Source organism: Aulonocara stuartgranti (assembly GCF_965226115.1).
Source record: "Aulonocara stuartgranti genome assembly, chromosome: 2".
Classification (NCBI taxonomy): Eukaryota; Metazoa; Chordata; class Actinopteri; order Cichliformes; family Cichlidae; genus Aulonocara; species Aulonocara stuartgranti.
In genome coordinates this window covers 29,678,404-29,694,803 of record NC_138940.1, presented here as the reverse complement: position 1 = coordinate 29,694,803, position 16,400 = coordinate 29,678,404, and the positions used below count along the sequence as shown (strand labels likewise).

At 39.4% G+C, this 16,400-nt stretch overlaps 1 protein-coding gene across 2 annotated transcripts; it reads left to right on the top strand.

The window, feature by feature from the left end:
• The first annotated feature begins 643 nt into the window (after positions 1 to 643).
• Positions 644 to 16,027, top strand: slc34a1b (solute carrier family 34 member 1b). Of its 2 annotated transcripts, none has more exons than XM_082509460.1 (13): positions 644 to 736; positions 1,806 to 1,879; positions 1,954 to 2,139; positions 2,495 to 2,641; positions 2,921 to 3,064; positions 5,682 to 5,793; positions 6,176 to 6,371; positions 7,043 to 7,138; positions 7,599 to 7,662; positions 8,040 to 8,207; positions 9,966 to 10,082; positions 14,422 to 14,546; positions 15,155 to 16,027. In XM_082509460.1, exons 2-13 carry the CDS (start codon positions 1,819 to 1,821, stop codon positions 15,731 to 15,733), a joined length of 1,995 nt encoding a protein of 664 aa, XP_082365586.1. In that variant the 5' UTR covers positions 644 to 736; positions 1,806 to 1,818; the 3' UTR covers positions 15,734 to 16,027. The 2 variants fall into 2 exon arrangements, with proteins under 2 accessions (XP_082365586.1, XP_082365585.1); XM_082509459.1 differs by having other exon boundaries at positions 1,718 to 1,879.
• The last annotated feature ends 373 nt before the right edge of the window (positions 16,028 to 16,400 follow it).

The window sequence follows — 16,400 nt, the reverse complement described above, 5'->3', positions numbered from 1 at the left end:
TGCACTAATCATTAACAATTACCCCCACAACAACACAGGCGGGCGCTGCGTGTGGATAGTGGTGCATGTGTGTCAAGAGGCTCTCAGAAAATCTCCTTGATAGTCTATTTCCAATCAAAACAGGCTTGATGCTGAGTGCTGGCAAAGTACCTAAGTACCTGAACATTCTGTACAAGTCAAACAGATTACGCTTTGCGTGTCTGAAATACTTCCACTGACTTATCTCGTGGAAGAAGTGATCATTTAATACCCCGGCTTTAATCTTTGCCAAGACTACGAAATGTGATGGAAACAGCCGCATGAGAATATGAGCGGACTTAAGAAAACAGGAGCAATCTCCCAGGTTTATCTAAAACACGCCACTAGATGTCAGGTTTCTCCTGCATTGCTACCTAAAAACCTCAAGTGAGAAGGGCTGATAAATCACATCAAACAGGCCACTTCATCTTGCAATCTTTATCTGGGGCCCAAATCAGGTGAAAATAGCTGGCTGAACAAACATCATTTATTACCTAATACACAACAGGCATTTAAGACCTATGCATCATTAACTTAAGACATTGTGTAACTGATTGACAATGCTGTCTCTGATGAGAAAGCAAGTTAATAACCGAGAGATCACGTAGATGTTTCCCCCCTGATACCTCCACACTCGGTCTATTTAAAGATGTTTTAGTCTTCAGTTTGATACCTTCCTTTAGCGGGGTCATGAGCAACACCTAAGCCTTTGGACAAGGTAAGAGGCAACACTATTTTACTATATACACTTTTTTTTTTTTTAAATTCCAGCTTTTATTTCGATGTCTCATACATACTTTTAGAAAATCTTGCCAAGTAAGCTGACTCACACTGACAACATTGGCTAAATGCTTGAGAAAAGCCTGCATTTTTCTACAAAGCAAAACAAAATTGCAGCAACACTAATTGAGAAATTATCCATGTGAGTCACAGAGACAGCCTTAAACACAAACTTGCACGTAACGGCACAAGAGCTGAGACGGGAACGGTAGCAGACTGACAAACAGACGAACGGGGCAGTTAGATTAGAGGATAACATTCAGTACACACGCTCACAAAATCAGCTCAGATACATTCAGAGTTTATCCTGCTGCAGTGGGCTGTTTCTCCCACATACAGACAGATGTACATATGTTAACGCAGGCCTCCGCGCGCATCTGAAACCTGCAGCAGGATGACACGCGCGGTGAGGATGATGCAGTGACTGTAATTACTGTAATTTCGGCTGCTGTAATTACTTCCATCCTCTTTGCTTTTAAGAGACATTGGTACTCCCTCCTCCACTGGAGTCCCCGAAGTGGAAGACAGAAAAAAAAGAAGGGTGGGATGGGGGTGGGGGTTTGGGGGGGTGGGGTGGGGGGGGGGATCTCTTCAAATCAAGAGCATGAAACCCTTTGAAGAGACTTGCTCTATAGATGCTGGAGAGTCCCTTGAAGAGCTGGCTCGCAGCTGTAGGAAATGGAAGACAGGATAAGCTACACGGATCCTAATGTGTTCTTCATGATCTGATGAGGTTGTTTAGTTGTTTGGGAGGTGAGACGCCTGACCTCACATCACGGATGGCTGCCAATTACATAACCACGTGGGCTGCCTTCGCTCTCTTCTAATTGCTTGTCTGTTGATCCCTGTACCTCTGTGAGAGATGGGCTCATATACACACTTGTTGGTCTCTGTTGGCTTCTTTTTCTTACTGCTGCAGGTGGCTGATAAATACATCCACTATCAGATCTGTTCCCTCCACGGTGGTAACATCCTGCGATTTTAATTGCTTGCATATCTCCACACAGCACTCACAGCGCCATGTCCTCTCGATCTATAACCATAGTGTCCTCTGGACGGAGCACGGAGCTCGGCTTCAGTGGTAACTCATTAGTTTAAATTCCCACCATTCTTGTTTTATGTCTTTGAATTGCCTGACTTCTCTTCTGCTACCAGGGGTGAGAATACACTCGGCTCAGCTCCCCTCACATCCCAAACTCCCACTGGCAGAGGAGGACAGGGAGTCTGGCATCGGCTCCACCCTTGACCTCACTGGCAGCTTTGAGGGCTGTAACCAACATACCAATCACCACTCCAACAAACCCTCACTGATGGAGGCAGGCACATTCCCCGGGGAGAAAGGTACAAGAGAGGCATAAAGAGGAGAGTGACACATACATCTCCCACGCTGGCAGCAGGTTTAACCTCTTTGAGGCGGTAAATTACAACAGCAGAAGCGAGCCACAGGCTCATTAGATAAGGACATGCTCAGGAGACACACAGTGCCAGTGGGATCATGTGGCCTCTCACTCAGCAGTGTTTGGCTGCATATGGGTTATGAATGTACTTTGTCAGATGGCTTCTATCTCTACATGTGAGAGGACACAGCTATCAGAGAGTCGAGCAGTGGCCAAAAACATGCTGCCGTTTTGTTTCATCAGATAAAATCCCTTAAAAAAAGATTTCAGTCTAACCGTCTCTTTGCTGTTTTCTCCAGACAGATCTCCTCAGACCTCAGCAGCGAGTCCAAACAAGATCAAGAAGGTCCTTATCAATCTATCCAAGATCCCTCTCCTCTTCCTCCTCCTCTTCCTCTTTGTTTGCTCCTTGGACACTCTGAGCTCTGCCTTCCAGTTAGCAGGGGGTAAGCGCTCTGACCCTCACTGCCCCATCAGCAGGTTCATAGTGACTCAGTCTGTTGATATTTGACAAATAAGTGAGTCACCGAGCACCAGTTCACACCATCCTACTGGGCCCTGCTGCTGTATAATTTACTGCCGAGTTTGATCTGTGACCTTCTTGAAATTGGGGAAACAAACAGTTTGATTTTTGTTTAACATTGCTCTTGGCAACCTTGTGATTCCTAAGACTGGTATTTTTTTATGTGTGTGTTTCTGTGTATGTGGGCGGCATATCTAACCAGGTAAAGTGGCAGGGGACATTTTCCAGGACAATGCAGTGCTGTCTAACCCCGTGGCAGGGCTCGTGGTGGGGATCTTGGTTACTGTGCTGGTTCAGAGCTCATCAACCTCCACCTCCATTGTAGTCAGTCTGGTGGCCTCCGGACGTGAGTAGGCACATAAACGCATGTGCAAATGTGTGAGTGCCAGAATTCAGGTGTGTGCGCGTGTGTGTTTATTGTACTGTCTGCACAGTAGGCTTATGTCTCTGCAGGTTATTATTTTGCATATATAGATAAGTTAATAAACAGAAAACAAAATCCATTACCGTAGCAATAAAACCAGAGAAAATAACACCCCCATGGCGCCTTATTGGCAGCAAAATCAATTTGCAGTCTATAGTTCAAATCGAAATTTTCTGCCTCAAAGTCCTATAACAACCCGTATTCCCTGTGGAGGGTTGAATCCATTATGATCAGTTTGTTATTTGGCATTAAGGATCAAATTAGCAAAAAAAGTTTGGGTTACATTAACAAACTATACCAGAGGATTGTTCTTCAGAGAACAGGAAGATTTGCTTGCACACATTTCTCCACTAACTAAACTAGCAGATGAACAGCTAAGAGTGATGTTTCCTGTCATCTAGCATCTAAACAACCCCTTGAAAAATATTAAAACGAGCATTGTGCTAACTTTTCGCTCCATAACTCACATTCACGGGTTTATTAATCTCCTGAAAGTGCTAGGAAAGTCTATTGTAAATGATTTATTTGTTGCGTGCTACTTTTGGCTGCAGATTAATGCACCGTTGTTGCTTTTATTTTATTTTATTTTTAGCTTTCCACTATTTAGATGTTTATGTCAGTTTTCAAACTTGTATAATGAAAGAATGATTAATGTATAGTACTGTACACAAGTCTTGAGTTGCCCCTCATTTCATTACATTTTGATTCCAAAGATCTACATGTGGTCTTGAGCAATAGTTCTCCAGGCTTTCTGAAGGTCTCTCAAAGCATTTCATTGACTTTTCACTTACTTTCAGGTCAGTCCCCATACCTGACTGTTCTCAAAAGGACATTTTTTTGAACCACTGAACACTGACCTATGAATCATTCAAGTTTAAAAAACACCACCTAACTGAAGGGGTGAACCAGTGTTATGTCTACGCAAATAGAAAGAAACAAATTGCACTTTGTTACAGACTGTCGCAAAAACATTTGTTCTTTTCATTTTTGAATCCACAAAAAACAAAAAATGCCAAAGATAATACAGCTGGACAGGATAAAATAGTAGTTTTCTGCCAACAAAGTAGTTTCCAAAGAGCTGTTAGCTGAAAACTCAGTGTGTCCTTAAAAATTGAGTAACCTGGACACGTGAAGGACAAAAGAAGAAGGAAGACCTAAAAAAAAAAAACCCTATATACAGCAGACAAACAGTATCTGAAAATCATGGCCTTAAGAAATAGGAATGTAATCAATCAAAGATCTGACACAGGACCTGAGAGATGCATCTGGCCCTTCACCTGATCCAGCTACTGTTCAATGATGCCTCATCAGTAATGGTCTCAGTGGAAGGGTGGCTGTCAAGAAGCCATTTCAGAAGAAAGGAAAACAAGCAGAAAAGGCTGAGGTATGCAAGATTACACAAGAACTGGACTAAAAATGAGTGGCAACAGCTCGTACGGAGTAATTAATCCAAATTTGACATTTTTGGTTCAAATCCTCATCATTATATCCAGATGAGGTCAGGAGAGAAGCACAAAGATAGAGATTAAAACACAGTAAATGCTATGTGATGGTTTGGGGCTGATGGAGATCTTTTTTTAAAACTGATGCAATAATAAACAAAGTATTGTTGATTTTGATCCAACTCAACATTATTGAAGCAGTCTGAGAACATCATGACAGACCAACATCCAAAGAAGAGCTTTAAATGTCCTGCAAGAGCCCAGAGAACTATTCCTGAAGACTGCTTAAAGAAAGAAACTCTGTTTTTGCCTTATATGTGTATATTTGCATGTTTCAATTAAACACTGCACCCATTTTCTATTTTCCTTGCAAAATATAAATAAATGAGAGGTGGCTCAAGACGCTAACTGAGACCCATTTCGAGATTCCAGTACTACAGTTGCAATTTGTAAAAATGATGTAAAATAAGTGTAGTCTGACAGGGTGAAGCAAGATTAGAGGGGCAATCAAATCCAACCTTTCTTACTCTGGGTAATGTCTCATCATCTCAGTCAGCCTTGTGTAAGACCATTATGTGGTAAGGTTACAAGAAAATGTCCAGGCTTTTGCATGTAGGTCTTCCACTTTTGCTCTGGGTAGTTAAAGTGAATTATATCAGTATGCAGGAGTTGCTGCTCTGCTTCCAAAGATTTGTTTTAAATAAGAGAGCCATGAGGATGATTAGAGGTAATTACTGGAGACTGAAAGATATGGAAAGGCATAAATGTTTGTCTTCCTGACGTCTGCCCTCTGGGTCATCGCCATTAAAGGCGTATTCAAAAATAACCCATCTCCAAAGCCGTCTCACTTAGCCTAGAATTACAATCACCTCTCATTTCCATTAAAACACATGTTGCATCAAAAAAGTACAAGGCCATTTTCTGTAATTATGTATATATATATATATATATATATATATATATATATATATATATATATATATATATATATATATATATATGCATAAACACCATTTGCCATTTGCAACGGTGTTTATGCATTTACAATGTTTAGTTTTTTTTGTAACATGCTTCTTCATTTTCGCCTCATCTCATAGTTTTAGAAGTCAGGTCGGCTGTTCCAGTCATCATGGGGACCAATATTGGGACTTCGGTTACAAACACCATAGTGGCCATGATGCAAGCGGCAGAACGAACCGAGTTTCAACGGTGAGTGACAAAACACAGCAAGACCGAGGAGGAGAGTGGAGGTAGAATAGGGTGGGGGTTGAGGCAAGAAGACACTGAAATGGAAAAGTGAAGTGGATAAGTGGTTAGATGGAGGGAAGAGGGAAAAAGTGTTAAGAGAGCAGAGGAGAAAGTAGAGGAGGATGATGAGAAAGCATCAGCAGCTGTAGCTGCAGCTTCACACTATAATAATGGCACCAGTCCACACTAATCCTATACCAGTAACCAGTGCCCCATTACATCACTGCCAAAGACCAAAAAAGCAAAAGTTGAGATGTGAAAAGGAGATTAACAAGCAATCACTCTGAGTAGTTTATGATGCTCCTGGATAGCTAACACAGAAAATGACTGTGATCCACGATAGTGCTTTTGCCGGAGCAACAATCCATGACTGCTTCAACTGGCTGTCAGTCCTGGTTCTGTTGCCCCTGGAGGTGGCGAGCGGGTTCATGACTCGGCTGTCTCACCTGCTGGTCACCACTCTGAGGCTCGAGCCAGGGGAGGAAGCACCCGAGCTACTCAAGGTCATCACGGAGCCAGTCACCAAGCTTATCATACAGGTAAAACCATCAGACGCCATTTTTTCTAATTTACTGTTTACTAAGCCCCTTCATTGGACTGCAGCCCTCTATGATCTCAGCTTAGTAACTGTGATGTTACTCACAGCAGGTCAGCAATGTTGTGATTTATTTGTAATTTATATTTATTTTCTTTTTCTGTCCAAAACCAAACATCACAGAAACCAAAATGTAAGAAATAGATTAAACACAACATGGTAGAAGGCAATTCTGAGCACATAATTGATGGGTGTCTCTGTCGAAACACCATAACTCAAAAATCTTCAAATAAATTCTGATTAAGCTTTGTAGGGGTGTAGAGTCGGGTCATCAGCAACCCGTTAAAATTTGGCTTATCACAATTTTTCTTCTACTTATAATGCCTGAACTTGACACTACACAGCAAAACAATGGTAAGGTTATTTCAACATCATGAAAAAGTAAAGTATAAAATAAATGATGCACGTCATATTTAGAAATATCTGGAACATGTTTTCAAGTAAATAGTGAAAAATGTCACCTCAAAACCATCTCATGTATCATCTAACTCGTTAGCTGAGGTCACTGCTGAAAACTGATAAACTCGATCAGCAATTCAGCTGCCAAGCAAAAAAAACAAAACAAAACAAAAAAATTGTGGTGAAAAATGAATGTACATCTTCTTTCACCCTCAGCTGGACAAGTGTGTGATCACAGGGATCGCCATGGGGAAGGAGGGCATGAGGAACAGGAGCTTGGTGAAAGAATGGTGCCAGACCAACCTTGTTATGGTAATGTCTCATCTCTAGCCCTGTCTCCTTCACATCGTGGGGCGATCGTGGCTCAAGATTTGGGAGTTCGCCTTGTAATCGGAAGGTTGCCGGTTCGAGCCCCTGCTTGGACAGTCTCGGTCGTTGTGTCCTTGGGCAAGACACTTCTTTGCCTACTGGTGGTGACAGAGGGCCCGGTGGCGCCAGGCAGCCTCGCCTCTATCAGTGCGCCCTAGGGTGGCTATGGCTACAATGTAACTTGCCATCACCAGTGTGTGAATGTGTGTGTGAATGGGTGGATGACTGGTTGTGTAAAGCGCTTTGGGGTCCTTAGGGACTAGTAAAGCACTATACAAATACAGGCCATTTACCATACTGTGTCACTGTGTACTGGCGCCAAATGGAGCTTGTCACTGATGCCAGTAAAAATGGCCTGGCTAATGTCTTTCTTTCTTTCTTTTATCTATCCATAAATCCATAGTCTCATCACAACGTGAGCACTGAAAGCTGTGACTCCAGCCATGACTTGCAAACACACGTGAAGTGTAAGTTAACCTAAAGTCCTATCTGAATCTGAATCAATCATATAGTAAGCCGGAACCAATCTGTACAACCTCATATCCAAAGAAGTTAACATAATGCCATAATGTTGGAATACAAGCAGTGTGTTCTGGATAAAAGGCTTCCCTTATTTCAACAAGAGAAGGCCAAAACTGAACTTGTCTTCTCAAGAAATTTTTATTTACATAGCAAAACAGTCGATACAAGTATAACTAAACAGTAAGAGAACATTATCAAAAAATATGGCAAACTAAATGGTGGTAAATTGAACTTCAAGTTTTGTCACTTTCCATAGTGTCTCAACTCATTTGGTAAGGTATAAATGCAGTCAAATATCCTGTTATTGTGGCTTTCTTTGTAGGTAGACATTTGTTTGCATCTGCTGAGATGTCAGACCTCACAGTGGGCCTCATCCTACTCGCCACCTCGCTGGCTGTCCTGTGCACATGTTTGCTGCTTCTAGTCAAACTGCTCAACTCTCTTCTTAAAGGCCAAGTAGCAAAGGCCATCCATAAAGTCATCAACACAGGTTAGTCTAAATTTGAGCTACCAAATGAATAAATAAAAAATGAATATCTTGACTTGTTAGGAAACAAATAATGGATTGCATTTATATAGCGCTTTTCAAGATCCTCAAAGCACTTTACGATTCCACTATTCATTCACACACTGGTGGAAGGCAAACCACAGTTGTAGCCACAGCTGCCCTGAGGCAGACTGACAGAAGCAAGGCTGCCATATTGCGCCATCGGCCCCTCTGGCCATCACCAGCAGGCGGTAGGTGAAGCGTCTTGCCCAAGGACACAACGACCGAGACTGTCCGAGCCGGGGCTCGAACCGGCAACCTTCCGATCACAAGATGAACTGCCAACTCTTGAGCCAGGATAAACCCATCAACCCATCAGCACTAAGTAATACAGATAACCCATCGTGTGTTATTTGTATTACTTAGTGCTATGTGTAGCTCCAGGAAGTCACTGTACTGAACAAACAGCAAAACATCAACCAGTGTTGCTAAAGTTCTCAAAAAAGTAATGTATTACACAATACTTGTTATTTTTTAAACTAATGCCTTATGTTATTTGGAGAAAGTACTTCTCTATCCTACTCATGAGATGAGATCTTTCTTTTAGTGTTTAAATTTGAATCAAAAGAAAGGTGAAAACTTGGCCACAGAGGACCTCACCACTGAGACTGTACTGCAAAAGCATTTACAGGTTGAAATGGAAGCTAAAAAGCTAGAAGAAAAATAAAATTACATCTATATTTCCTAGTGACAAAGGTTGCAGGTGCAACACCATTTCCCCCTCACAGCAGAAAAGCTGACTGTAGTTGAAAAAAATGCTCTTTTCTCTCTTTCCACCCACCTCTTTATAAAGTGAGAACCAATATAACTGTTACTGCAATGTTATTACTGAAATTAACACACTAATACATTCCATTATTGCATCACATAAAAATGTAATGTGATTGCATGAAGATGTACTTTCCAACACTCATAATAACCCAGGTTAAACTGCTACAGTTACTAAAGGAGAAAAGGCCAGTGTAACTAAGCTGGAAGAAACTGGTGTGAGAAGGCACTTGGAAAAGGTGCAATGGGAGTGGAAACCTCTGCAGGGATATACTAACAATGGGCAAATTTACATATGCACATGGATCGTGTTCAATTCAGTAATGACCAAAATCTCTATCAAGAGAAGTGCAGATTGGAAGTGCAAATTTTCGCCCAGATTGCTGATGAATTTTTGAGAAACACCATCAGCAATCTGGGCAAGCATTGTGAGCTGTCCATGGTACTGAAATGCTAAACACAATGGTGAATTTAAGCTTTTTTTTATTTTATTTTTTTTTATTCTTATTATGTGTCAGTATATTATAATTATTTGTTTTATATGTGTGAGGGATGTTGTGAAGCCTTACAAAATTCACACAAAAATCATTTGAGAGTTTATTGAAGCCCTGCCTGACTTCTTGATTTGAAAAGCTTCAGAGCTCAAGTGAAACTTCCAGCTCATATTGGCCAGCTCCAAATATGCATGTTTCCTTGCCTTGTTAACCCATAAGAGGGAGTTCTCAGAATGAGCTTTCAGGGTCCTGGTAGGTGTTTATGACTGCCTTTGATCAGCAATTCTTCTTAGTTTTAGCATCAACGGGCAGATGAGTGTAGAACTGACATTTTAGTTTTTAACATAGATTTTTAACTGAAGGGGGTTACATGGAAAATGTAAGCACTTTATTCTTTAAAGTTAAAAATGATTCAAGTTTCTCTTGTGCATCACTGCAGACCTTCCCTATCCATTTGGGTGGCTGGCAGGATACATCGCCATGTTTGTGGGTGCAGGTGTGACATTTGTGGTGCAGAGTAGCTCTGTCTTTACTTCAGCCATGACTCCTCTTATAGGTGAGTGATGTATGTTTTTGCTCTTTTGAATGTCAAAGTCTGCACACCATGTGCACAAATCTTTGCCAAGCTTCGTGGATTTTATCTGTTTATTCTTTTTTAACTTTAGTCACCTCAATCAATTCGGGCTGCATGATTATAGGCAAAAATCACAATTAATTTGTTCAATATTGGTATCTATCTATCTATCTATCTATCTATCTATCTATCTATCTATCTATCTATCTATCTATCTATCTATCTATCTATCTATCTATCTATCTATCTATCTATCTATCTATCTGTCTGTCTATCTGTCTATCTGTCTATCTGTCTGTCTGTCTGTCTTTGAGAACAGAGTTTACAAAATGCTTTAGCAGATAGTTAAAGGTCATTCAAGGGTCAAAATCCATGCATATTTACAGGCCATATTCTATTGAAAAAGCTTCCTTTACTCTGCCAGCTAATGGAGAGGGCCAGCAGTGTCCACAAATCCTCTTACAAAGCTCCTATAATAAGAGGCTTGGCCTATGAAACTCTAAACTTCCATTTGATTTGTTGGAACAGGCCACTCTTAAATTGTCTCCTTCTACAGAGATTGTTTAGGTTTATCTCACTCATGCTGACCTACAATGAGCCACTTGTTTGGTTTAATTGGATGATATAATTGTATTTGGTCATACTTTATAAATAGAGTATACTTAAAATATATAAAAAATGCTTTATTGTTGGTGATCAGCTTTAACCTTGTAGGAGCAGCTTGCTAAATTAAGTGCTGAGGAACGGCATGACTAACGCTATAAAGAAAATGATCAATCCTAGAATGGGGACATGAATGTTTTCCAGTGATCATCACTAAATTTCCTATAGATGGCACATAAAATAATCCTCACCTCACTAACTTGACACAAAAAACCTTGAGTCACCATGAAGCAACTGAAGGACAGATTATGACAATAAAAACACGTGTTTTCAGTAAGTGGCTGTTGCATTGGTGTCAGTTTCATTTTCAAGTGAATCCTGCCTAAGTCAGTGTCACCCTAACCCTGGCGCAATAACTGTCTCTGGCTCAAAAATATATCAGGAAGGTTACGTAATGTCCCTTTGTCCACTCTTTGCTCAGAGATTCGCAGATCATACAAAAGGAGATGTAACAGTCTGAAGACATTCTTTGAGGCTTTGATGCAGGAAAAAACAGATTTGTTTGCCTCCAGTTTTGACTTGACGCCTCATATGCAGCAATAATGTGGAAGTTTTGTCTGGGTGGCAACATGCTATTTATTATAAACAATTAATGTTTCATAGTACTCAGACATTTTTTCCCCATGAGAAGATATTAACATTTTCCAGAACAATCAATAATTTCCTGTAAGTTAGTGCTGCTGCAACCCACACAAACAGTTATACAGGATACTTACACATGGCAAATCACTCCAAAAGCCAAGCCACCCACATGAACAGACCTGCAATTACCCCATGCAATATAATAGAAACTTTAAAGTTGTCCCTCCTGCTAAATTACATTCCTGGCTATCGACCTTTCCCACATATTAAAGCACATACACATAATATATAGCTTGGGTATCATGGAGATACAGTGTTAGACAACAGGAGAGCAATACAGGCAACCTTACTGGTCTTAAATGTCTTCAGGAGGCAACAGATCGCCCTTCCTAACAGTGGAATAACTAACTGTCTTCATTGCCACTGACTCTAAACAGCAGTGGATACTACCATCCCTCCGGACCACACAGCACAGCCTTTAACTCCCCAATGACCCACTTTTAACTCTTTTTAGTGTCTCCCCCTCACCCTCAATTGCCCACACCTGTCCCCCCATCAGATTGTCTTTCTCATGAAACCAATCACCTCGATATCTGTCATGTTTTAGCCTTCAATTACATCACAGAGCTTATGCCATACTGTGAATAGATTAAAGTGTATAGAAGGAAATCTAAAACATTTTATAAAAATACCAGCATTTCATGGCAGACCTATTACTTTAACTTCCGTCATTTTGACCATTTGGAGGTCAGGAACAAGCAGCTTGTTAATTGCTGACTTTTTACATACCTTTCCTTTTAAGTGGGTGTGGAGGAATAAAATCACAGTTCAGAGGTTTTTGAAAGTGGCCAAAGCTTTTTGAATGGCCAGAATAGTGAAAAAGCAGAACATTGTCCATACAACTGAGAAAAAACCCTTTAAAAATAAACCTTCTAACAGTGGTGTTAATAGACGACACATTTGTGGTATTTCCTCCAAGTGGAACTCCCATCAGTGGAGCTTGAATTAGATGCAACCAAAGACACTCTAACCACTGAAACTTACTGAAACAAACTTTCCAATAAACAAATAAAGGTATGCATGAAATACATGTTGCAAGAGAGGTTTAGGAGAGGTTAAAACTGAGCAGTGTTTGTTTTTTTAAGATTGAGGAACTGCTGAAAATTACTTTTTATCCACAAATATGCCAGAACAGTGTACCAGTGTAAAGTTTTTACACAACTTTGTTTTTCAGTTGTCACAACAGGGGACACATACAGAGAGAACTCCACTGATAACAACACATAAGAATTACTGTTGTGTTCTTGCCATAAACTGCACTCTCCCCCCCAAGGCCAGTGGTTTCTCTACAATATAAATTCTAACACCGCAACCTCTATCCACATGTTTATGGTTATCCTGATAAACTATTAATAAAGGAACGAAAGGTTTGCTGTATTGCTGTTTAATTTGTTTAATTTTGTTTAATTAGCCATGTTATTACCTCTGTGGCTGCTTAAATTCATTTATCTTCTACTTGTCTTTCCTGTGGTATGCCACAAGGTTTCAGTTATATCTATCTACCTATCTATCTATATACATATATATAGCCCCAAGATATTTCCTAGTTACCTAGTTGCGCATCTTGTTTTCGTCCATAGACTGTTAAAAGTTGGACAGCAGACTGTTTCCTTCAATTTTATGAGACAACAGAAGCCCTAACAGATTTGTGGTCAGGGTAAGGGTAATTCTAGGTTCTTTTCCCTTTTTGCTAAGTCTTCTGTGAGAAGCTTTGGTAACCCTTGAGTTGCATTAAATCTCTGGTTTGCTCTTGTTTTTTCAGATAAGAAATGTTGTGAAGTTGAGTTCTATTGTCTCATGCACTAAATTCCAAATTCTTATTCATACCTTCTGGATTATTTTAATTTATTATTTGCTTGCTTTAACAAAGCTTTTTTGCATTCTTGGCAGATTGTTCAGAATGCCACTATGAGACTTACATATCAGTCTGATGCTCATTCATTTCCGGCTTTCAAGTAAATTCAGTGTCCACTGACTACCAAGATTTTGTTTTTGACTTTTAGAGCACTACATGAACAAGCGACAGCATAGATCACTGAACATTTACATCCATACATCTTGGGGGTCCTTGAGGACCTGCTGGCTGTCCATCATACTAGACAGAGAACTATAAAAAAAAGCCCATATGGAAAAGATAAATCTTATAAAGTTTTTATCTGTCTTGTATGAAACTTGTATGAAAAGCATACAAGAGTGAAAACACATATAAGATCCCTTGAAAAATTATATAATGAAACTTGTATGTTTTGTATACTTACTAAAAAAATATATGAAAGTAATGAGAAAGTGGCTACTTTCATGAGTAAATCATGTAAGCCTTATATGATTTATATATGATTTACTCATGAAAGTGGCCACTTTCTTGAGTAAATCATATATGTTTTTACTATTTCTTTTCCATATGGGAGAGTTCACGGCAATGGCCTCCATAGACTCTGGAATGCTTTCCTCTTAGCCTGACAACTGGTTTCTTTCTAAAGGCAGCTAAAGCTTTTTGTCTTTATATATTTTTAGCATTTTTGTTGTGGAATTTTGGTGCTTTATGAGTACAATTTTTATTTACTTGCTTTACTTATATAAATGTCTTCAGCTTTCAGTTGTGACCTTCTTTTGGCAGTCACTAATCATCCTATCAGCCAAAGATGTAGTTTAACCTTTATGAGAAGGATTTCTTTAAAAAATTAAAATACTATCTGGTGTTCTCAAATGGCACGTACAAAAATATCTTTCTTTCTTTATATCCGCGATGTTTCCCTTCGACTATCTCAATAAGTATTACGCCACCTGGAGAACAATTTTCATAACTTATTGGGTTATTACTGCTAGTATATAAACAGGGCTAATTTCTGAGATCTATCATAGATGGCATTTGTATTTGTCACAAAACATCTTAAGAACTCTCCGTATAGCTTAGTGGTGCTCTATAAATATTTCAACAGGAACAAAACACTAATTATATTTTCTGGTAAACCAATACGATATGCTTTACAGCATTTGGCTTTGTCATCTTCATCAGGTATTGGTGTAATCAGTTTGGAGCGAGCCTATCCTCTCACTCTTGGGTCCAACATTGGCACAACTGCCACAGCCCTGCTGGCAGCTTTGGCCAGTCCTGGGAACAAACTTGCTGCTGCCATACAGGTAGGTTTTGTTTGTTTTTCTGGATACAAAGGACATATAATAATAATAATGATGATGATAATGATAATGAAAATGATAATGATAATGATAATGAAAATGATAATGATAATGATAATGATAATGATAATGATAATGATAATAATAATAATAACAACAAAAATTTCCAGAGGGTTGCTGTGGAAAATGTAATTTAAAACAAAACAAACATCACATGTTTAAACTGAAAACTTTGATTTTGCTTTGTATTTGCTGTGTTTTGACTTCATGGCCATAACCTGCTGAATCTGAGCTTTGTATAAGTAATCAAAATCAGCCATATACTGCCAAAATAACCCTCTTTTTGCCTAACATATGGTAGCCGTTTGAAACATGTAACCAAAACATAGCAAGCTATAGCTAGGCTGTAGACTCCGCAGTGTGAGGTATTTTGTAATGTAGTGTTACAATAAGCTACTCATGAAAGCTGCGTTGCATAATTGGAATATATTTATGATATCAGTGTGACATTATAAGAAATCAGTAGACGCTTTCTACTGGTATGACTTTGAGTTGACATCAATACACATTAAGCATTTGAATTCTTAATTATTAGGTCTCTTGTCTTCTAGATTGCTCTGTGTCACCTTTTCTTCAATGTTTTTGGCATTCTGTTGTGGTATCCGTTCCCATTCATGCGTCTACCGATAAGGATGGCTCGTGTTCTCGGTGAGCGCACTGCCAAGTACCGCTGGTTTGCAATCTTGTACCTACTCCTCTGCTTCCTGTTGCTTCCATCACTGGTGCTGGGCCTCTCACTGGCTGGTTGGCAGGTGATGGCTGGGGTTGGGGCTCCTTTCTTGGGTGTAACCATCTTCATTACCATGGTGAATGTAATGCAGTCCCGCAGCCCCCATCACCTGCCAAACAAGCTCAAGAACTGGGACTTCCTGCCCAAATGGATGCACTCTCTCAAACCACTGGACCACCTAATTGCCAAAACAGTTCTCTGCTGCAGCTTCTCTTGTGAAGACAGACAAGAGGAAGAAGAAGCACCAATATCTCCAAGTACAACCTCTTGCAACAAACACACGGAGTTTGCTCAGCTTGCTTACAACAACCCAGTCATGGATTACCTGCATGAGAGAAGACCAGATGTACCAGTTCTTAAATTAAAAGGTTTAGAGAGGTGCAACAGCACTCCTCTGTAATTCATCCAATAATGAGGGTTTTTGACAAAATGGAAGAAAAATTCCATTTTGTCAAAAGAGTAGGTTTTAGAAAAGTAACTTTTAATTTTTTGGAAATAAACTGATTTGTGATTCCTGACTGACTGACTTCGTTTGAAATGGAAAGCAATTTTAGGATGAGATGTGAGTTCAGACAACACCAACTAAGAATCAATGAGGAGAACAATTTTTTTTTGTTTTTTGTTTTTGCCAATTTTTAACCAACGATTCCCTCATAATGAATGTCTATACTGACCTTTTAAATACAAATCTATACAAAATGTATGACTAGCCTAACTGACGTTAATAAATGGATGATTAATCCTTAAAAAAGGTTTCATAGAAGAGATAGTGTTTTTTTTTAAATTTTACACTCATTTCTTGTAAATTAGTGTTTGTAAAATCTACATTATGATGCAATGCCATGGCCTCTCTTACCTATTAAAACATAATGATTTAAATATAAATTATTTGAGGTAAAACTGGGAAAAACATTGTGAAAGTGTTGGTATTTATTATGTAATCATGCATAACTATTTAGACAGACACTTTCATCATAAAAATCAACCTTATAATAAGATTGCATAATTATCCATATCTAGATTATTATAACAAAGCACAAAACTTAAAAAAAAAATGCTTACTGCAA

Coding starts and splice junctions, on each gene's coding strand:
- slc34a1b (XM_082509460.1), top strand. CDS start 1,819: ATGTCCTCTCGATCTATAACCATAGTGTCCTCTGGACGGAGCACGGAG. Junction 3,065..5,681: donor CAGTCTGGTGGCCTCCGGAC/GTGAGTAGGCAC, acceptor CTCATCTCATAG/TTTTAGAAGTCAGGTCGGCT. Junction 14,547..15,154: donor AACTTGCTGCTGCCATACAG/GTAGGTTTTGTT, acceptor CTTGTCTTCTAG/ATTGCTCTGTGTCACCTTTT.